The 24,228-nt window shown below is 36.1% G+C and overlaps 1 protein-coding gene across 1 annotated transcript in view; it reads left to right on the top strand.

Annotated features, from left to right (window-relative positions):
- The window catches only part of GPC5 (glypican 5), a 633,859-nt gene that overhangs the window by 290,900 nt on the left and 318,731 nt on the right, over nucleotides 1-24,228 (top strand). Inside the window, exon 6 of the mRNA XM_009634595.1 lies at nucleotides 5,341-5,503. Within this exon, the coding sequence (XP_009632890.1) occupies nucleotides 5,341-5,503 (163 nt within the window). The remainder of the gene's footprint in view (nucleotides 1-5,340; nucleotides 5,504-24,228) is intronic.

Genomic DNA, 24,228 nt, shown 5'->3' on the forward strand with positions numbered 1-24,228 from the left:
AACAAGTTGTAATACTAGTTATTTAAATACAAGCCTCCAATATAAGCTGGACTTCTAATGTAGAACACAAATTTTTGTTAAGGTTCTTTCACATTATTGGAAATTAAACCCTGCAGGATATTCTGGCCTACAGATGCGTGAGTAGTTTTTAATGAGATCACTATAGATAAATGCTGTATTTTTAAGTATTCAGGTATGTAACTCTAAGCAGAGGAATAAACTTTAGCATAGTTTATTTCTCTCATTTGGAAGAGTTCAAAATAGTCATACTTCTAGAAATTATTCTTCCAGGTTTGTTTTGATTAGGTAAATTGGATTCACTGCTGGGCTCCTTTGGGATTCCCTCACAAGCACTTATGATATGCATATAAATGAAAGAGAGGAAATACTATGACTGAGCTTAGTTCACACTGACTGCAACAGACTATCATCAAGAAATTTTTATTGAAAAAGAATAAAATAAAATTTGTAGAAAATCAGTGTTCCCCCTGAAGGTATATGATGTGTGAGATAAATAAATAGGATACTAGATTTTTGTTGAAAGAGAACTAATATCACATCAGTTTCAATAGTGTAAACATAAGTTCCCTTGCCTTTCATTGTTCACCATTCATTAGTCATGATATCACTTGCAACTTTCTGTAAGCACAGGAAAGCAAAAAAGAATCCAGTCTTCTCATTTAAACCAGATTTACTTACATGCATTCATAGATTTTTGAGAACCAGAAAGGACCATTTTGGTTATCAGTCTAACCTCCTGCATACCCTGTCCTTGAACCTCTGAATTAATTCGCGTTTTAAAATGAAATACTGTTTGATCCAGAGCATATACTTTTTTTTTTTAAAAAAATGAACTAGAACTGTTAATAAGTTGTTTTGATATAGAGCAACACTTGCGATTTTTTTAATATATGATATTGACAATATTGATTTGATTGATTCACTTCAAATGTATAAATAAAAGTTTTGATTCATTTGCTATTTTCATATGCTTTGGCCTGCTACACAAATCTGTCAAATCTGTGTTTGCCATGTAGATGGTTACAAAACTGGTTAAATAAATTCATGAGATGTTTTAGGGTTTCTTTGGTGCACTAAAGGATGAGCTCATTTGTTAAAAAAAAAAGGGTTCTTTTGTTCCTTTTTAACCACTGTAGTAGAACTCACTTCTGTGCCATTCTTTCTGAACGGAGGAAACAAGAACTGGATTTAGGAGTAATATAACATCCTTAATCTGACTTAGTATTCCTATTTCTGTCCCCAAAGATATCCCATTAAATTCTTTGGCTAGAATACTAGTCTTGATAATTCATAGTCTGCTGGCTATCCGGGACAACCACAATTATTTTACAGAACAGAATATTTTATCTTCTAGTATGCATGTAATACAATATTTAGACTTGCAAATTTGCATTTTTTTTTGTATTTTATTATACTGTGTATTTAAAAATTCATTCTATTGCCTGGCTTACCAGATGAGGTATCTTCTTAGGCAATATGTCACTTCTCTTTGTTACTTAGTAGTTGTCCGGTTCTTGTAGCACTGGAAGGTTTATCATTACCATTTTGTTATTTATACTGCTTTTCAGGTCATTCATAAAGATCTTAAATAATGTGAAATAATTACCAGACCCTATAGGTCTGTACAACAACCATATATTCTTAGTGATAATTTTCCCAATTACGATTATATGCTGAGATTTGTCAGGAAGCCTCAAATACCCTTATAGATGCCTTTGTAGCTTCTGTAAGCAATTCTTTTTTCTTACTGAAATGTTACATAGTACCAAATTGTACAGTTACAGAACCCTGTAAGTACTTTATTACAACAGTGTAACCTCTGTCATGCAAACTTGTATTTTCATTCTAAAAGATGAAATTTCACAAAATTGGCGTGCCAATGTTTGAGGGACGGTGTGCTAGTGAGGTCCTTTGGTCTGCCATCTCAGTGGAGGTAAGGTATGGATATCCATGTGGCAGCAAAGACGCAAGGGTTATGGATGTGTTAGAAACTGCAGAAGCACCTGAGAGTGGTCACATCTGGGTTTCTCCCCCAAAACATGTTGTGGGATCAATAGCTCAACTGAAGTGCATTGACACCAATGCATGCAGCATGGGCAACAAACAGGAGGAGCTGGAAGCCATTGTGCAGCAGGAAAACTATGACCTTGTTACCATCACAGAAACATGGTGGGATGACTCGTGCAACTGGAATGCTGCAATGGATGGCTATAAACTCTTCAGAAGGGATAGGCAAGGAAGGAGAGGCAGTGGGGTAGCCCTTTGTGTTAGGGAATATTTTGATTGTCTAGAGCTTAATGACGATGATGATAGGTTTGAGTGTTTATGGGTAAGAATCAGGGAAAAGGCCAACGAGGCAGATATCATGGTGGGAGTCTGTTATAGACCACCCAACCAGGATGAAAAGGCATATTCCATAAGCAGCTGGGAGAAGTCTCATGACCGCTTGGCTTTGTTCTCATGGGGAACTTCAACTTATCAGATGTCTGCTAGAAATAAAATACAGCAGAGAGGAAACAGTCTAGGAGGTTCCTTTTGTGTGTGGAAGATAACTTCCTTACACAGCTGGTGAGTAAGCCAACCAGGTAAGGCGCCCCACTAGACCTGTTGTTTGCAAACAGAAACGGGCTTGTGGGTGATGTGGTGGCTGGAGGCCATCTTGGGCACTGTGATCACGAAATGATAGTTTTCAGTTCTTGGAGAAGTAAGGAGGGGGGCCAGCAGAACTGCTACCTTGGACTTCCAGAAGGCAGGTTTTGGATTGTTTAGGAGCCTGGTTGACAGAGTCCTGAAGAGCAAAGGACATTCTTCAAGAAGGAAATCTTAAACGCGCAGTCCCCATGTGCTGAAAGATGACACAGCTTTTAAAAATTGCAGCACAACAGAAAAATCATTTTAAATGCCCTTTATCTTAATTTCTAATGTGAATCAAGCTGGCTTTGAAGAACTACATGGATACTATATAAATTTAATAAAGAATTTATATTAGATCTAAGCCATGCTTAGTATAGAACCAGCACTTAGATTTGTGAATTTATATGGAGACAATATTTCTTGTACAATTAAGGAGACTGAGGAGAATAACAGAATCCAAATTACAAATGAGTTTGTTCATTTCTTAATCTCTATTCTTTCAAGTACAGTGTAAAGTTTGAAAAAGTTGAAGAACAATTTTTCAATGTTGAACTTACATTTAAAGCAGTCTAATGGGATGATCTGGGTTTCCAGATTTCTAGTCATAAGTCAATAACACACACAAAATAGAAAGGAAAAAAAAAAGGAAAGAGAACATAACTACTTTGGGCTGAAATTTAGAGAAGCAGCAAAATATAAAGAACTTATTAAGCCTATACATTTTTAAGACTGAGACAGAGCTACAGAATGTGTAGGGGGATGCATGTTCTCAGGCTGAAAAAATGTATATATAAGTGGCTCTATACTATGGAAATTTTGGCAGCAACTCTTGTTTGAAAATTTGTCGTGCTGGAGGTTCATTCCCACATTTATGCCACAGAACTCAGGGATAAAGAGTACCCTATCATACAGCTGGCTTTGGATCTGTATCATGATTTGAACTGGGCCAAGAAAATAAGAAACATGTCCCATTTACCTGGGTGTAGTACATTAAACTGGCTGTGGGTTTTTTTTTCCATAAATACTATGTTGGCACAAGTATGGCATGGATTACACAATGAGCAAGGTAGCTATACAAAGGAACTTTTTTGTCTTAGCTAGGTATCTTGTCATTCAGGTAGCATATAACTGTGTAATAAAACTCTTGAATGAAAAGCACTGCATAAATTGGCTCTGCTGATTCAGTGGTGAATGACATTCTCCTGTTCTCATACAGTGTTGCAAGTGGCTTTTATAAAGTTGCTGAGATTTATCTGAGTGATGTCTTTGTAGTAGTGACTAAAATATTCTTGCTGGGCACTGTACAGCGCTTAACAGACCAAGTAGTCTGGGAAGTGACTCCATACTTTGTAAGTAAACTGAGCGTATTGTCCAAAAATATGAACCCAGTATCTTGTTTGAACAAAAAAGAAAGTATAAAAAAGCTGAGTCTGTTTCAGACTAATTAGTAGCTACTTTCAGGAGAAAAAACATCTGATTATTAAATTAAAGAATCTGAGCCAGCAAAGTTTTGGCCAGCATGAAGAAGTCTTGCCAGATTGAAGCAAGTGCAATGCACAAGCCTGCACCAGGTGGTATTTTGGACTAAATTTGTAAGAATTCTTAACATTTGTAAGAACCCTTTTCTTTAGATCTTATGAAGCTTTTATCTGTCTGATATGTAAACTGAACTGAATCTGGATGGGGCAGAGGGCACATTGTGCATGTATGTATGACAGTCCTACCACTTAGTATTTAAAAAGCTGGTTGACAGCATTTGTACATTTGATAAATGAGAGAGATGAACATTGTTCTGGTGATTGCTCAGCTCTGCTCAACAGAACGGAGAAATGAGGTAAACTTTGAGATCTCCACCTGCTGTCTTGTAGACTATCTGACATCATTGGCCATGTCTACTGTGATAGATAAAAAGAAGCCAGAGAACAAGCTTGTGTACTGGACCTGAATCACCTACACTTCTTAGACCAGTATCAGCTACCCCTTTGCTTTTTTTTAGGTCATCCTTATTAGTTCTCTCAAAACAATGCCTGAACGTGATTTGGGAAATAGTTCTCTCCAGGCTAGCACTGGCTCAATCTCGGTATGCTGCTCCCTGGTCAGGCATTCGATATTGTCCAAACTCACATTTTCCTTCAGCTTCTACCAGATACCCATGTGACACACCCAGAGCACAGAACATTTAAGTTTTGGATTCACCAATACAGAGCTGCAGCACAGGTCTCATACTATTCCAGATATTTCAAACTGAAAAATCCACACAAACAATAATTGTATCTTAAGGCCTTGTAGACACCACACTGGTCTTGAAAAGATCCAGGGCCAGTTGCTATGTAACGTGGATGCTGCCTGTCTGCTTAAAAGGGGATTAACCTGAAGGAGTGAGGACATGTCTGTATCCACTTAGTCTCTGGGCCAGGAATTTGTGTCTGATCTTTTTTTACGTAGCAATAAAGACACAGACATTTTATATTATTTTTAAATTAAAAATTAAGTATATATTTCCAGATATCACTCTCTTAAATCTGGCTGTAATTCAGGGGAAAAAAAATGAGAATCCTCATTCTGTGGATCCTGGAGCTTTCTTTTTAAATCAGATAATTACTAGAGAGACATATATGAAATTTTGGGTATTCACTGAAGTTATCCATCTGTACTGCTAACTTGCATACTATATCTTGTCTTCAGCTATTGCAGGGCAAATCATTTCCTAAATATGATAAATGGGATCTCCAACAAACAGGCAGTGGTGGAGGTGTAGATGAACAAATCAGTGGAGATTGTGATGATGAAGATGGTTGCGGAGGATCGGGAAGTGGAGAAGTCAAAAGAGTCCTGACAATTACAGAATGTAAGTCCATGATTCTGTTTCCTTCATGCATTTAAACAGTGAATTGGCATATTTTCCACTAAGAAATACTACTGAATTATCTGGGAAAAGGTGTGGAAAAGTTGTCTGTATAATGTTTTCGAGATTTGTAGGGATGGGATAAGATTTCTGTGAGCATGGTATGACATGTTAATACACATTCGGCGTAATGTAGACTGACCTCAACACAGTATTTTAGTCAAATAAAAGGTATTACAATGACATGTCCCTGCGTGTAACTACTGAAACATAAAAGGTTTGGCAGTTAATCAGAGAAATTGTTCTGATTTTTCATGGAACTATTGGAAAATATAAGGTTTAGTTGTGGTAGTTGAATTTAATGGAGCACTATTGGAACCAATGTGCTGTAACCCACTCAATGTCGATGACACTATTACTTGTTACACTTCTTTCTGCTTTTCTTACTGGTTTTGGTTTTTGATTTTGTTTTGTTGTTGGTTTTGGGTTTTTTTTTTTTCTGAATCACATTTGTAAAAATTTTCCTCAAAAAATCATTTGTTTGTGCACTCCAGTGGCATGGAACAGTGTAAAAATATAGGTAGAGATGTTGGGAATAGATACCTGGTATCATCAAAATAGCATTTCTGCATTTTGCATTTTTTGTCATTTTTCTGCATTTTGCATTGCAAAATTCAATACTAATAAATTAGAAGTCAAGGTTGGTGTCAATCCCTGAATTTATCTATAGTTATTGAATTTGAGTATCCTCCAAGTTTCCGAGTTTAGATGAGAATGCCAGGTCCTTCTTGACTTGATAGTGAAAAGGTAACTTAGAAATGTGGCCATAGAGAATCTGCAGTGTGTGCTTGCCCAGTTCTGATTTGAATAACTGGAGAAATTACATTCTGAGCATCACGGGGCATGCCTTAGCAGGTCAGTTTGGATTCAACCTAAGATGCTGTTGCACTGATACTTAGTCTATACATTTTCAAGTCCTGCTACAGCTTCTCTAGATGAGATTTTAGTAGATCTGCAAAAAGATTTTGACACTTCCTGAGAGTGCCTTTGAAGATTTAACTTTCAAAAAAGAAGCTAGAGATCAAATATTTAAAAATAGATGTACTTTGTAATACTGGATATATTATACCTATTTGATAATGACACTCTATGGTATGGAAAGACTGTAAAATAGTCTTGGAATATGACTAGGGCTATTAAACAAGTATTAAATGACAAAAGAACTGCGAGAATAGTACATTTTGTTTCACCCTCTCCTACTGTATTAGAATTCTCTTCATACTGATATATTTAGTGTAATCTTTTCAAAATGTCAAAAATATAATTAGCCTTCATATTATCTTTATATTACATGTATTAGATATCTCTAGAATTATAAACTATGCATTAGGCATACTGCAGTTTACATGTAATGCTGTTTCATTTGATATTACTTAACAAAAATATGAGTCCATAGTGTTCACTATTATGACTTGTGCATGTATCTTGAGTTACTAGTACTTTCAATGAGCTGTTAGGATTTTACGGATTTATGCTAGCATGCATTTAGTATTTGTAATGCACTTTAAAAAGTCTTGAATATATACCAGAAAGAGTCTTAGACAAGAGTACTTTGTTCTGGATTATCACGCATGTTTACTCACATAGACTTTCTGTCCAACAGAACTGTTAAAACATTCCAATTAGTAAGAATTCTGTTACAGTATACATCAGGAAAATACTTTTCTTCAGAAATCACCTAAGTGTATATTTAAGATAAATGAAACAGCTTGAACAATCCTTCTTTTTCATCATTGTGATATATAAGTAGGACTTTAGGAATTTAAAGTGAAATTGAAAGTGAAAAAAAAAATCTTATCTTAGGAAACAAAATTATCAAGATTTATGATTTTGCATGAGGAACTAGAATTAAAATTTAAAATATAAACATCATGATTTAAGCTGGTGACATTTTCTTAGCTTCAGGTGACTAGTATGAATTTCAAGCTAAGTCATATCCTGAACGCCCCATTTTTAAACTAAAAAGCTAGATTTACTCTGGTGATATTGCTCACTGAACTTTGAAAAGCATGACTTAACTTCAGCTAAATTTAGAGGCTGACTGCAGTATGTTTGATCCACAATGCTACCTTGTTAGTTTTAGTGCTTTTTTTTTTTTTTTTTTTGTTCATCCTGATATTTTTAGTTGCATACAAATAGTCAGAAATGCATGAGTACTCTTTTGTGGTTAGGTATGGTTTGTATTTTATCACATATGTCATGGAAGACCAAACAAACTTGATTTTTTATATAGAAACTTGCATTTGAAGTCCTGAGTGAACTGATACGAAAAAGAAAAAAAAAAATACATTTGAAGTCCTGAGTGAACTGATACAAAAAAGAAAAAAAAAAACACACGTAGTGTGAACAAGGTTGAACAGTTAGATTTCTTCAAACCTTTCATAAGCTTCTGATCTGCAAACATTTGTAATCTTACTCAGAAGTCAGGGTCAGGAATTGCTGTACACCTGTACAATTTTACTTTATTCCTTCTGGCATATAACAGACCATTGTTCAGGTTTTCCATCGTTCCATGCTGCTTTTCTGCATTATGAAACACTAGCTTATCAGTGTAACATGACCACATTTTTAAACTGAAAAATAGACCTCAGCCGCAGTAGAACTGGACAGGTAGAGACACAATAGACTCAGTTGGCCAATACCTACATAGCAACTTAGGAATCATAGCAGAAGAAAAATTACATGTTAGAAATATCAGTGGCCTAGTCTTTCATTGTTGTTAACTTTCAATTTGTGAAAAACAGTAAGAAAACCATGCAAATAAAAGACAGAAATAAGGTAAGGCAAAAAACCCCATAAATATGGGTCACACTCCTCTTTCTCTATAGTACAGAGACTGACTCTTCCAACTATATTGATAAATGGGTGACAGTATACATATAAAAGACACCAATGACACCAAGATTGAACTGAAGCACCAAATGGTTTCAGTGTGTGAATGTAAAGTCAACTTTTAGTGTTACAGTTTTAAACACATACTCGTTACAGTTATTTTGTCTAAGAAGAAATTTAAGTAAAAATGTTGACAAAAAAACTTTCAAGAAGTTTTAATAAACTCCAGAAATGAGATACTTTCTTGTAGTAGATAAGCGTTATTATAAGACTTTATAATGCACTTAGGACTTCTGAAGCTCAAAAAAGAGTTATGACTTGCACAACAGATAAGTTATCTCATAAGTATTTATTTTTAATGTGTCACATTGAATCTGGTGTAAAATGATCATTTATGGAGTTTAGTAACATACTCACTTTAACTGTATTCATTATGCACACGAGTAGTTCATTTTACTTCATACTCTTGATATATGGAGGCATATGGAGGCATACAGATGATAGTATTATTTTTTCCCCACCAAAGAAACTTTTACAATTTTTTTCTTCTGGGAAACATTGCATTCTCTCATAATCAGTCAGGAAAGAAAGGGGAATTGCTAACTATTTTGTATTATAATAGAGTCTGGAGGTCCTAGCCAAAGCCTGGGCTCCTATTTGTTAGCTGTTCCAGACATTTTCACCAAGGAAATGATCTTGTCTGCAACAAATTCATAATCTAAATAAACTGATAAAGTATGATCCAGAGGTAGCCCTTTTAAGTACATTGTTTTGTATAAAAATAAGCAGTGTAAAGACACATCCACTTTTTTCTGAGGCCGTGTCATTGGTTTCTAAACATGTGTATGATTCTCAGATCTGGAAGGCACAGAGGAAGAGGAGAAGGGAGAAGATATGTTTCTGCCAACATAAGCCTCTAGCAATTTTATGTGAACGCATAGCCTCTGAAGTCAAAGATCACATTTCTGCACTCAGTCTTGTAAGAATTGTTTTCACTTAGTACTGGAGACACAGAAATGTGTGGTGACAGGCTTTAGGCTTTGTTAGGCCAATGAAGAGATTTGTTATTTATATGACTCAGAAGTGATAGCCCTAGCATTACACTAGTGCTTAAATTATGCTGTATTTTGAAAAAATCTGGTTTTCATGTCAAACAGTTAATCCTTACATTGCATTCAATGTTTCAAAACCCTACAGTTGTGCTGGCTACTTTTCTCTTCATGAGTACTTTTAAAATATAGCAACTTGGTGCAGTTATTTGAAAGAGTGGTACTAGAAAGGATAGTGTACTTAAATGTATAAAATAAACAGTAGTATAAAGTCTTGACACTTCATTTGCTAGTTTTATTCTACTCTAACCCAGGAGGTCCCACAGGACTATTTCATGCGTCACAATGAATTACCTCCTCAAAAAACCCTGCAGAATGCAAGAAGCAATAACAACAAACACTTACCACCTACATATTGACTTGAATCTGTTTTCATATAGTTCTGTGAGGAAGGACTAATCCTGATATCTCTCCTCTGAGTTACTCAATACAATCTATCAAAATTCTCATAAGACTTTTAACAGGACCATTAATTCCCTGGGAAGTGCTCTACCACTGCTTTGTCTTTCTTTTCTCATGTTAACACGCAGCACGGGTGTTTCTTTACTGCAGCCAGAGATCTCCTAGTTCAGCGCTCATGTAAGTAGAAAGGGTGTCTTTGTGCTTCAGGTATATACAGACAAATCTTGTCTCTCACTTGTTTGATTTTTATCTCACCTTACATTCATCCTGTCTGAGGAAAAAAGTCTCCAAAATGCTTTATTTCTAGGACTACTTAATCTGTAGATTATTATTATTTTTTTCTTGTTCAGACTATGTGATAGAGGGAGAATAACTTGGAGAAGGCTTTATGTTGTGAGGTCCATATAAAAAGAGGGCACTGTGATTCAAATAACCAGTCTGTGTCTTTTATCTGATGTTATACTGCAATCTCAAGTCTCGAACATCCTTTCTACTCTTTCTGCTCCTTCACCCCCTTCAGTAGTTACTTTTTTCTTTTTTTTTTTTTTTTTTTATTTTAAATCTGATTCTGATGGCGTCTTCTGTGACCAAAGCTACTTAAAGCTGGCACATGTGTGAAACTTCATTTCGCCTCCCTAATTCAAGGAGAGCCAACGTCACTAGCTGCTATACCTGGAAATGTGCAAATTCTGTAGAGGCTTTTCCTTCTTGCTTCTCACCACTGGCAGGCCTACCCAGGGCAGGGCAGTCTTTTCTTAAATTAGAATAAGAGTAATATCAATTCAGTAATACCAATTCACATGAACAGGTGGAATTAGAAGAATGTACAATGGCAACAGCAATCATGGTTCCCCTCATTTGTACAGCTGCTTCTCTCGGTTGGGTCATCAGTCATTCCTACCCTAGATGTGCTGGAATTGAACAGTTACTGTTCACTGAACAAAATAACTAGCCTGAGTGCAAATCTTAGCTGTACTATAACACGTGATTTCACTGAGGTAATGTTCATTCAAAGTGCTTGACTGGGACACAAGAAGAGGAAAAGGCTAGTTTAGGCAGCAAAAGCAAATGTGGCAAAATGATGGCATTTATCTTGAACCGTGTTTGTTTTAAAAATCCATCTGGCATTAGGCACATGGGACTTAAATTAATCATCACAAGGCTAGTTTGAGATAGATTCACTGAAGGAGTTGAATATGAGGAATGGGGATTCACTTTCTGAAGTGGAAGTGATGTAACAACCACACAGACTGCCAGATGCTGAATGAACAGTCCCTGGATTACTTTTAAACATCTTAAAAAATTATACCATTTAATCTTAAAACAGTCTTTATCTCTGTTTTAACTCATTAGGAAGCAAATTTAAAAATATATGTATACAAATAAAATAGATTAAACATTTTAATGAACAATAATTCCTTTTATAACCTGATATTGCCCTGAAGTATTTTTTAGGGGTTTGTATTTGAAAATTCCAGTCTGGATCTGCTGATTTTCATCAAAATATTGAAATGCTTCTACCACAGCTATTTAACAATAGGCTTGTTATTGACTCAGGTCTTTGAGCACACCTGTATCCCAGTGTAGTAGAAGGCCACTGTCTTTGTCTCAGAAGGTAAATCATATTAAAGTAATAGAAATGAAGTCCAAAACTAGAGTGTCTTGCACAGTTCATGGCCCCTTTCCTTAAACAAAGAAGACAAAGATTAATAAATAGACAACTCTGCAAGTTGTACTTTCAGTCTTTTAAATTACCAACTGTATTGGGTTCGTGGTCTGGTATGGTATCAGTATCAGGTAACACAGTTAATTTGTTCCTGTGTGCTCTGAGCAACCTCTTCAGCTATTTCTATGCCATTCACCATCTTCAGCTCCAAAAGTAAAGCACTGAGGTCCAAACCATCGTGGAAGTGATGTGAAGGGCTTCTCATTAGATTTCTTCTATCTGTGTCTCAGGATTCAAAGACTTAAGAAGACTGGTTGAATGTGCCAGATAGTGGAAGCAATAAAATTTATGTTATGATGTTTGCCATGTGTTATATTGTTTTATACTCTCGTCTCTATCCTGTATTACCTCAGTATAGGAAGAGATCCCTTATGTTCAAGTAAGATTTCAGGTTTTATTTTGTTTATACCTAAGAGTATTCTTAATCTGTCATTGTTAATGTCATGTGTTCTTATTCAGGTGTCTTTGGAAGGACTATATAACTTCACTGTTTATATGTAAACTCAGTTCAAAAAATCTCAGTTCTATTAAAAATGAATTAGAAAAGAATTCTTGCTCTGAACCCCAAATTTGGTCTAAATATTACACTAACTTTTAACACTTGTTTTTATACTGAGATTTTACGTTGTGTTTTGTGGAATGGGTTAACCATTTTGTGTTTAGCTAGAACTGACACTGAATGTTAGCAACAACTAAACCATCAGGGTGTTCTCAACATTCTTCTCATTCTAAATCCAAAGCACAGCACTATTCCAGCTGCTAGAAAGACAATTAACTCTATCCCAGCTGAAACCAGGACAATCTGTAATTGGCTTTCTGGTCCTCTGTGATTGCTTCTGTGCTTTTTGGCCTAAAATTAGGTGAAACAAACAAATAGTGTATTAATTCTTCATCAGTATGTAACTTGTTGGTTCAAGCAGCTCAAAGATGTCTAAATATCTGGAAGACTAATCAGAAGAATTTGGGTTATTTTCCCCTAACTATCCAAGGAAACAGCTTGAAGGATACCCCTGCTTGGGGAGAAGCGAAAGTTAGAAGGAAGTGAATGAATCCACAGAGATAACGAACTTTCCTTCCCGCCCTGTTAATTGGAGGCCCAGTATTGTCCAGGCTGATAAATTACCCTTTTATTAATCCAGTACCACAGAAAGTGACTATCTCCTCCAGGATGCCAACTTTTTTGCTACATACAGCCAACTAGTTTAAAGGTATTTCAGGTGATACACAATCTGTATTATACCTTGATCACACAATACCATATTCTGTATTTCTCTGATTATTCCATAAAAAGGAGCTCCTGAAGAGCTGTAAACTTCACAGGAGAATCCAGATCAGAAAAGGACATACCAGATTATATCCTCTGTGCTCAAGTTCAGGAGGCATAAAGCAGTAGGCAGGAGGGTTTTTTTGAAAGTTGCTAAAAGCCGAGAAGTAGTAAGTCAGAATTCATTCAACAGGCGGGTGCTGTACACTAACAGTTTCGTAAGAGTGGCACTAGCTCCTTTCCTTCTACTGCTGTAGAAATAAGAAAGCACTTAGGCCATTCTCTATCCAGATAAATAGCTATAACATCTATTATCTTATTCCTTTTCCTCAGGAAATATAAAAGAATGAATGAGAAAGCAATATACATTGATACTTTGCTGGAATATTTGTTTCTTTACTGGTAACTGTGAGTGTGAATATTTATACATTGGTTCAAATAAATAATACATACAGTAAAAGGCTCCAATTTTCTGGTAACTTCAAAATTAGTTGTATTATTATAAGACAATTCCCATAAAAATATAACCTCATGTTATTAACACAGGTCATTTGTAATAATTATGCTGCTCTGATGTGCTGTGTTTTAGACCAGTAAGTATGCTCGTTAAATGCTTTTTGATCACTTAAAGCCTTTGAAGAGTAATTGTGCTTCTTTGTTTATGTTTGTGGTAGGCTCTGTCATAACAATCTTCCTGTTGAGTGTAACATGTTAATACCAGGCACTGTTGAAAAGTACCAAATTTTATATTAGCTGACTTTATTTTTGCCTCTGTGTGCATTCCCTCAGCAAATTTTATGTAAACATCCCCCTTATTTGTTTTTGAATTAACGATCCAATCTGACAGTACAGCTTTAATCCATTACTCAGGTTAAATTCATCACTCAAGATGTACAAATCTTGACTCCTGACAAAAGATTGTGTTCAAGAGAGAGTTGATAATCTTGAAATAGGAAACAAAATTGAAATGTCACCATTTGTTTTTTCCCATGAGTAATATGAATATGCAAGTCACACCTTTTTGCAAAATAAGATACACAGAAGTTGTCTTGTAACTATTCTCAGTTTTTACATGGCGTTTCAAATGGAATTGCTTTGTTTTTTTCTCTCGCTGCTTCATGTCATTACATATCCAACAACTTTACCTTTGAAAACTTCATAGGCTGGTGAAGGTCTAAGCATAAGAGTCCACAGGTGAAGTTCTTTTTATTGTGGAAATCACTGGAACTTGTGTATCACTGTAGCTTTGTTTATGCTTCAGTAACTTATGTCATTATGTATTTCTGTGCCAACATTTGATCATGCATATAGAAAAATCTTTGAACTTCATATGTGTTGATAATATGTATCTTCTTGATGAAAGAAAATACTGGGTAATTGAAATGTAAATTTTCCACAGGGATGTACTGATTACAATAAATCTTTCTTTCCAAAAGATTTTCAGTTCCCCAAAAGGCAATGGAAAGAGAGTAGAGCTCAGATTATGACGGTCTTCCTGTGAGAAAGAAGAATGGGATACCCCTAGCCTTCCAATTAATATTAGCCTATGAGAACATTATTGATGTGTTATGTGATATCACCAAAGTTGTGTGATTTACTAATCAGGGAAAAACAGAACAACCACTTCAGTAGTATCTGACCTCAGTTTAGGTCTTTGTTGTCCTAAAACAACTTTTAAAAGGTTTATATCTCATAGATCAGAACTTTGACAGTTTCATCATGAAAAGATGTGTCCAACTCTTAAAAAAAAGCAGTGCACCTTTATGCATTTTTATTACAAAATATTAAAATTCTTTATCTACTCGAGATTAAGTTACATAGCATTTATTTTTGCATGTGCATCTGAGTTACACAAAACCAAGTCAAAATATACTGCTTGTTTATGGAAAGTCTAGCTAATTGGAAAATAATAAAGCTAATACATTTTAAATGAGTTACGATCAAGTTCTTCCTGAAGTCAGTGGGCATTATTTTACTGACTTGTATTTTCCAGAGAGACCACATAATGATTTTAGTAGGAGTTACAAAGTTCTAATTATATTTTAGCAGGAATTACCTTATAATAATAATATCACTAATTCTGAAGTTACCAAAAAATTGGAGCCTTTTACTGAATGTATTATTTCATTGAACCAAAGTATAATATTTTAATTATATTTTTAATTATTCATTTATTATATTTCAATGAATTAATATTTCTTATTATTTGTAATGTGTTGTTTGAAATGTGTTTTTTACAACAATAATGTACTGGGGAACTGAAGAGAAGATTTTTTTTATAACTCTTGAGTTGATCACTGTATCCAAACCGCCTTCACTCCTCTATCAAGTTCTTCCATGAATGCCATGAGTGAAGATTTATATTATTTTCCTTTATACAAAAAAAAGAGCTTTCCCACAAAAATATGCTCTTTTCAAGCAATTGTGTTTAAATCAATCCCTTTCACTAAGTGATGTCAATTACACAAAAACCCTATGAGTTTTTGCTTCAGATAAGGATCCAAAAGTCAAGATATTTCTGAAAAACAGACCTTCTGAAGAGTCACTTTTGTCTCTAACCAGCCTCATATGTGATTTTATTATTTCTAAGAGGTTTTTTTTAACTCATAGTTTTGAGTTTTACCTTTCAAGTCCACCATAAATGAATTGATTTTTAAACTGTTGTTCACATTTTGGAAAGGTTGGGATTAGAGATAAAATTAACAAAGATCTGAATATTTGCTTTGGGAATTTGGCTTGTTCTGTATTTTTACTCTGTATTTTAATATAATCTTATTTGGGGGGAAAAAAATAAAGAGCAGCATCCCATGGTTGATGTTACATTTCTCATACTGTCTGTGATAGCTTTTATCATCCACTTTTGATGACTTTTATTCTTTTAGTGTATTTCTACTGACATAAAGCCTCAAAGAAAATGTAAAAAAGAAAAAAAAAAAAAAAGTCGTCAGGGGCTTTTGGATAGACATTAACTCTTCTTATTATTTTGAGAGAAAAAAAATAAAAAGCTAACCTCTATGAAGTCTGAAAAGATTATCACATTCCAGTAACAATTCCCTAAAATGATCAGGTTAGGTACTTTAATGTTACAGTAAAAACCCTGCATTTTTACCACCCAAAATCAAAATGTGAATGTTGGAAGACAGCTATTTACTACTGTTCATTTCTTTGTTTTCCTCAGAATGTAATCTTTAATAACAACAGATACAGGGATAGGATTTTTCTTCATGTTAACCATTTATAGTGTAAACATCTGTGCTTGAACTAATAAATTCAGGTTCCTTTTATAGTCACTGGAAACAAATGTGTCACTGGAAATGAATACACATGCGAGGGGACATTTCATTAAGCATATATTAAGCATCTCTGTTAGCATGGTAAGAATTGTGCCCTACAATCCTTATTTCTCTTAAGTCATAGTAAAAGGACTCAAGCTTCTGTAGGTCACATACAGATATCTAAAGTTAGTTAGACAAGTCCTTCCCTACGTTAGGCTCTTTTGCTCTTGCTCTGGTTTTGATTTAATTTTGCTTATTTTTAGGTAATGATTAAATATTTTTCAATATACTTTACAGCCTTATTGTCAAGATCATTAGTGATTTGTTATAACATAAAATAGAGGGGTTACTTGCAAATACAACCTGTAAAATGGAATTCACGTTCTCTGAAAGGCATCATTTGCTAGGAGAAGAAATTCCTTTTTTCCATCATCTGTGGTGGAGAAAACGTTTACTGGTGCAAAAGGATGTGGGAGTGGCTGTGAATCCCACAGTGTGTTTGGTTATCAAATTGTTTTGCTATCTGTTTTATCTTTTTAGATAAAACTGTTTCTCTCTTTAGATTTGGAACCTAGAAAAATAAATGTTAATACTATAACAAACCAAAATTTTCACAACGATTATATTAAAAAGGAATGATTTAACTGAATTAAAAAGGAACTGTAAAACACCTTTTAAATCTGCTTATGAAGGAATCTGCTTCTTTTTCAAAATTGTGAATCACATCAGACCTTTATCTTTCAATCTATTTTCTAAACACATTGTAACCATGATAAATGTCACACTTCTGTATACTCAAATGTAGTTTATAATCAAAGGTAGTTCCTCTGCCTGTCATGTGTCTCCAGTCTTTATTATATTCTTTAAAAAGATCAAAGTATGTGATCTCCTGAGAGTTCCCTTCACAACGTGTGCAGAGACTTAAATTAGATTAATTTCATATTTGCGTCTTCCACTATTAATGATTATAACTCCTATGCCTTGAATAATCTGCTTCTTGGTAATTCATGTTCAGACCATTTTTTAACTTTTAGATAAAAAAGAATTAATTAATTTCTGTTTGTTACAGAAACTTAACACTTTTTTTTTTTCCCTTAGAAATAATCTATATGGGAGATGTGATTATGTAAGATCTGTTTCTTAAAATCTGCAAAATGTGTGTGAATCTAAAAAAAAAAAAATCAGTGAAAATTTCCCAAAGAAGAGTGTATCTATTTTAAAACACTCAGTTATTACCTGTATTCTGTGAAGCAATGTATCTGCAACGCAGCAACCAAGTTTCCTTTTTATTCTGTTCTTCTAGAGGGAAGAGGTTAGACATCTGTATAATTCCAATCTGGCGTGCAAATGTGATGTCTCTTCTAGAATTAGTCTGCTAATAGGCACACGTACCATTTTTTACTGCATGGAAAAGACAGTGCAAGGAAAAAGTATTCTTTGTGCCCCTGATCATCTTGGAAGAATTCCCCTCTAGATCAGAGACCTAATAGTAGGGGTGGGACTCAGTTGCCTAGGCATGCTGTCACTTTAGCAGATCATTTCAGAAGTCTGTTTCAGTATGTGCTCACTAGTTTCTTTTTACTGTATGAACTGTGTTTCCAGTGACTATAGAAGGAGCTAACTCACATTAAACCTTGTATTGTAGATACCTACATTTAGGTAAGTGAATCTGGAGACAAATTCTGCTCTTTGTATTTTAAAAGATTGGCTAACTAGAACAACTCTCTGCCAGATGTTGGCCAGTAGCAGTAAGATTAGACATGCTAAACATGAGTAATTTTTCTTACTTGGAGGCTGATTAAGCAGATTCTACTCAGGGCCAGGACATATGCTTAAGGAAGGCAAAATCTTCTGCTTCATTGTCATTTACCCAGTTGCAGAAACAGAGGGTTATGCCACAGATCAACAGACACAGACTTCATCAAAGGCGTCCTTTGTGGCACCATATAGTCATTAGTATTTTTTATGTCAAACCCATTAGGTTTCTGAAATGTGGATCTTTTCTCCCATTTGGCTTACTTTCTCAAGGGTATGTTGCATGTAGTCATCCCCAAGTAACTGCTTTTATAGCACAATATTAAACTAAGGGCACCCTGACTAACCGGTACATTTCTCCACCAGACATACGATTTGGGCTTGTCATGAACACTGTGAGTATGGACAGATTATATGGAAAGGTGTACCAGGTTTCCGGGAAGGGCCTGGACCCTTTCTTTTTATTTTATTATCAATAATGTCCTAAGCATTATGGACATGAGTCAATCAATGCCATTTTAATTCAGGACCAAAAGGTCTCTGAGACCCAACCCGAGGAAGCAAGAATGTAACCTTGACAAAAGGTGGTAGAATGCATAAGAATAAGAAACTAGTCCTGAAGAAAGGAATTTTTTGAGGAAAAAGTCTGACTGAAATGTCTGAATGACAAGTCTGAATAGAGAATGTTGTATGAGAAATAGGCAGAAACGTCCTTATTCACTACCTTTACTGTAGTACCATTTTTCATTTTTTTTCCAACATTTATAGGCTTAAATAGAAATGCTGACATGTGTAAGACTCTGGCTCCAAGGCCAGAGGGTGGATCCTGTGACCACCTTTAGGATGTGAGAAACACAGTTTGGGACACTTGCACAGGTGATAGTGATATAAAAAGCATATCACCCTTAAGAGAGTCTTATGGATTGCAGTAGTGACATTTGGAAAATATGTCAGTTGTTAGACAGAGTGGCAACAGCTGGCTGTTAAGAAAATACTATTTCTGAAATATCAGGAAGCAAAACCTGAATATGACAGTTGTTCTTAAAGGAAGAAGCTACATATAAGCTAAATAGCTGCAAAACAATCACTTAGTATAGGTTGTGTTGATACCTTACATAAACAAATTCAGTTGTTAACAAAAAGAAAGCAGCAACTATTAATTAAGGTGAAGGTTTCCTAATCAAATTGTTCAGCAAAAGCTAGTTATAAACAAAAATATTGATCATACATTGTGACTTGCAGAAGTACTTGAGATTAATTAAAACATTTATGGTTTGTTAAGTGTTGGCTAGTTAAAAGTGCACATCAGGGATTTTATATTCAATAATTAAACATGAATGCTCATATATTTAAATGAAGATAATAAGGAACTTGAATAGGCTTCTAGTTTACAATATGCTGGTCTCTGGTTGTTCCAAGACTTGGACACGCAAGATGCTTATACACACAAGACACTTAGACACACCTTAAATACAGGCAAACTAAGAGCACTGACTATTGTTTGCAGATTGATTTAGCTAAGGAGGTGGCCTCTGCTTCCCACCTTGCCCATCCTCTGGAGCTGTATCTCCTCTAGCCAGTATAGTTGAACCACCCCATAACTGTTTAGAGACTGACACTTTAATGCAAAATGAATGTGCTTATGATATATGTTAGTGTAGGTGTAGTGGGTTGATTTGGCTGGTTGTCAGATACCCACCCAGATGCTCTCTCACTCCACCTCCTCAACAAATGGTAAAAAAAAAATATAAGGTGAAAAATTTCACATGTTGAGATAAAGACAGGGAAATCACTTACCAGTTACAATCACTGGTGAAAAAAAAGACTCAACTTGGGGAAAATTAATTTAATTTCTTGCCAATTAAAATAGAGTCATATGCTAAGAAACAAACACAAAACTAAAAACGCTTTCCCCCATCACCTGCCCTTTTTCACTCAACTTCACTGCTTCATTCCCAGTGCCTTTACCTCCTCCTGCCACTGAGTGGTGCAGGGGTGACAGGGAGTAGGGGTTGCAGTCCATAACAGCTCCTCTCTGCTGCTCCTTCCTCCTCACATTTTCTTCTGTGCTCCAGCGTGGATCCTCTCCGTGGCCTGCAGACCTTCAGGATAAGACTGCTCCAGCACAGGCTCCTCTCCACAAGCTGGAGCTCCCTTCAGGGCACATCCACCTGCTCCAGCATGGGATCTTCCGCAGGGCAGTGTGGTTATCAGCTGCAGTATGGTGCTCTGCATGGGCTGCAGTAGAGTTTCTGCACCAGCGCCCTGGAGTACCTTCTCCCTCTCCTTCTTCTCTCACCATGGTGTTCGCAGGGTTGTTCACCTCCCTTCCCCTTCGTTCCCTCCCATACTGCCAGGCAGCATTTTGCCCTTTCTTAAATACATTTTCACTGAGGCACCACCATCTTGACTGATGGGGCTTAGCTGTGTCCTTTGATGGGTCCACTGAATCCAACTGGAGCCACCTGTGTCCAGCACGAGTCAACCCCAGCCTCTCTGCACAGACCCCTGCTGCCAACGTCTGGCCGCATAAACCCAGTGCAATAGCACAGTGGGCACTGGTGCGTGTGTCAGGTACCACAGGGGACTCCTCTGTACTTATCAAGGGGGAATCACTTTTGGAAGTGGGGCCAAGATGACAGGTTGAAGAAGTAATCAGCCCAACTTAATCACTTGCTGCTTAATCCAGCCCTGGTCATGAGCCAGCATTCTGGACAGTCCTCTGGGCTCAACTGGGAGTCTACTGCTGTACTCACACTACAGAAAGAGCAAACTTTTGGAAGGTTTGGCTTGTCAGATAGCAAAAACTGTTAGGTTTTTTACAACTCTATCTGCAGTAAGTTAACAAGCATATTGCTCCATGAATACTTATTTTAATTTACTTTTAATCCGATCAGATTTTAAAAAGTAAAAATCAGAGAAAACATTTTGCTTTTAGATTTGCTTATGTACAGTCAGGACTTCAGCTGCCCCCATTCCTATGCCAAGTATTTTTAATAGATTCAGGACTATTTCTTTTGAGACAATCACCAACTACCAAAATCCCAGTAGCTTCGTGTTGTGAAAAATGGCCCCATGATTCACACCTTTGTTAACAACTTCCACAGAAAAGGGAAAAAAATCAGTAGATGCTAGAAATAAATGTTAACTTCTCATGACCTGTACTGAATGACAACAGCCCAGGACTGAGCTGCCAGCGATCGTACTTTAATGCTCTCAGTGGACTGTGGAAGTTGCTGCTTATGCTTCTCAAGATTCACTTCTTTGAATGCACTAAGCAAGATGTGTGATGTATAATGTCATAGCATATATAATAAAAAAGGAAAATATAATATATAATTAAAGAGATTGTGATAAAATCTGTGAACTCAGTAAGATTTTTATGAAGTTATGAAGTAGTTTTCTAGTAAAATATCAAATATAATATTCAGTTCATTAACAACTCTCATTATCCCCAAATCCATAAACATTAATTTATTTTACTGTGTAGCAATTACTACGAAATGCAAGTCATAAAATATAAAAGGAAGTGATTAAAGATGGATTCAAAAAGAGAATAATCGTATTTTTTTTCTCTTCCAGTAACTCCTACCTATTGCTTTTTCCCTCCTTTTTTATTGCTCTTCCTTTTTCTAATTAACTACCATTTGTCATCTTATGTCAACTGATACAATTATAAGTCATTATTTAGAATACTAATAGTCCTAGAAACCATTGCCTCACACATAAACTCTCATGCCCAAATGGCCACTTACCAAAGAACTAGATTTTAATTTCTCATCATTCATTACTGTTTTGATTGGTCTGAAAAGAATAATTGAAGAACAGCAGGTGTTTTTTATTTCAGTTCTTTGAGCTTGTTTCTTAACTTATCCTTTTAATGTCAGTGTTCTTTCACAGAGAGAAGGCAATTAATTCTTCTGTATGCCAGAAGATGCCACTGTAGCATTCATTGACAAACACAAAGACTGATAGCAGGGGAGAAGGGTATCAATATTATCAGGTACAGAATCTGATTTATTGCTCCTTAGCAGGTATTGCTGTAGGTATCCTAAAAGTACAGGGTCTTAATGGGGTAAGACAATAAGATTCTGCAATTTTTTTTATTTTTTATTTTTATAAAAATGAAATAAAGGCATCTAACTATGGGGAATTAAAGGAAACAGTTATTTTATGGCATAATTTCATTAACTGAAATCCTAGTACAGTATTTGCCAGCTTGGATATTTATGTACTACAACACTATAACAAACATCAATATGAGTACATGTTCTTTCTCCAAAGGGTTTTTCTAGAAAGGACTTCCCCACTGGTTAATACACTGTATAAATCACTTAAAAAAATAGTCTCCTTAGGTTACTATTTCATTTTCTTCTACATCCAGTTAATCGCAGAGGGGTTTGATATCATCTATCTACTGCAGTGTCATGGTTCTTTTTTTTTTCCTTTCTTTTTCTTTAAGAAAATGCTGATAGTGAGCAGTCCATCACTATCTTTAGAAACTAGGCTTTTCCCCAGGCAATAAAGAAACAGAGCAGCCAAAAAATACTTCCCTAAAGGTCTATATAAAAAGATGTTTTATTTTATTTTATTTTAGGAACAATTTGAACATTTTACCTCTTGACAGCTACTTGCTGGTGACAGAAGAGAAGAGAGAGGAAGGTTACTGTGGAGCCCCACTGGTGGTCAAAAAGGATCAAATTGATAAGCTATAAAGAAATACAATAGAGGAAGCACTTTAAAAGCACTTTGTTTGAACAAGCTGTCTATTAATTAATTGTTTGTCCTCAGAGATAGGGTGGTGCCTACATCAGAAAGGAAATAAATATATCCAAAACGTGTGTGCACATATGCTTTCCAGTGGGACATTGTAATGCACGTCAAATGTGAGTGTCACCAAACAGACAACCAGAATGCATTCGTGAAATTTAAGCTGTGTAGGTTTTTCTGCTCCAAAAGGTGGAAGAATTATTAATCACAAGCGATGTACAATGCAAATTCTATGCCATGTATTATCAGTTAAAAAAAAAAAATCAGTTATTTTTCATTTATTACATACAGACTTCACGTCTTTGAGGTCAGGCAGGTTTATCAGCTAAAGTTTAGAGTTTATAATACTTCTGCCTGATTAGAATCAGGCCTGACTTGTGGTGGTTGGAGGCCATCTTGGACTTAGTGACCATGAAATGATAGAGTTCTTGATTCTTGGCTAAGTAAGGAGTGGGGTCAGCAAAACCATTACCATGGACTTCTGGAGGACAGACTTCGGGCCTGTTGAGGTCACTGGTTGAGAGAGTCCCTTGGGAGACAGTCCTGAAGGGAAAAGGGGTCCAGGAAGGCTGGGCTTTCTTCAACAAGGAAGTCTTAGAGGCACAGGAGCATGCTGTCCTCATGTGCTCTAAGACAAACCAGAAGGGTAGAGGACCAGCCTGGCTGAACAGGGAGTTTTTGCTGAGACTCAGAAAAAAAAGAATTTACCACTTTTGGAAGAAGGGGCAGGCAACTCAAGAAGAGTACAGGGATCTTGTTAGGTCACACAGAGAGAAAATTATAAAAGCAAAAGCCCAGCTAGAACTCAACCTGGCCACTGTTTTAAGAAATAACAAAAAATGTTTTACAAATACATCAACAACAAAAAGAGCCAAAGAGAATCTCCATCCTTTTTGGATGCAAGGGGGAACATTGCCACCAAGGATGAAGAAAAGGCTGAGATACTTAATGCCTTCTTTACCTCTGTCTTTAATAATCCAACCAGTTATCTGCAGGCTATTCAGCCCCCTGGGCTGGAAGACATGGACAGAGAGCAGAATAAACCTCCCATAATCCAGGAAGAAACAGTTAATGACCTGCTGTGCCACCTGGACACTCACAAGTCTATGGAGCCAGATGAGATCCACCTGCGAGTACTGAGGGAGCTAGCAGAGAAGCTTGCCAAGCCACTCTCCATCATTTATCAGCAGTCCTGTTTAACAGGGAAGGTCCCAGATGACTGGAGGCTTGCTAATGTGGTGCCCGTCTACAACAAGGGCCAGAAAGAGGATACAGAGAACTACAGGCCTGTCAGCCTGACCTCTGTACTGGGGAAAATTATGGAGCAGTTCATGGATTCATAGAATCATAGAATGGTTTAGGTTGGAAGGGACATTTACACGTCATCTAGCCCAACCCCCCTGCAGTGAGCAGGGACATCTTTTACTGGATCAGGTTGCTCAGAGCCCCATCCAACCTGGCCTTGAATGCTTCCAGAGATGGGGCCTCCACTACCTCTCTGGGCAACCCGTTCCAGTGTTTTACCACCCTCATTG

The sequence above is a fragment of the Egretta garzetta genome, unplaced genomic scaffold (genome assembly GCF_000687185.1).
Source record: "Egretta garzetta isolate BGI_Z169 unplaced genomic scaffold, ASM68718v1 scaffold442, whole genome shotgun sequence".
Classification (NCBI taxonomy): domain Eukaryota; kingdom Metazoa; phylum Chordata; class Aves; order Pelecaniformes; family Ardeidae; genus Egretta; species Egretta garzetta.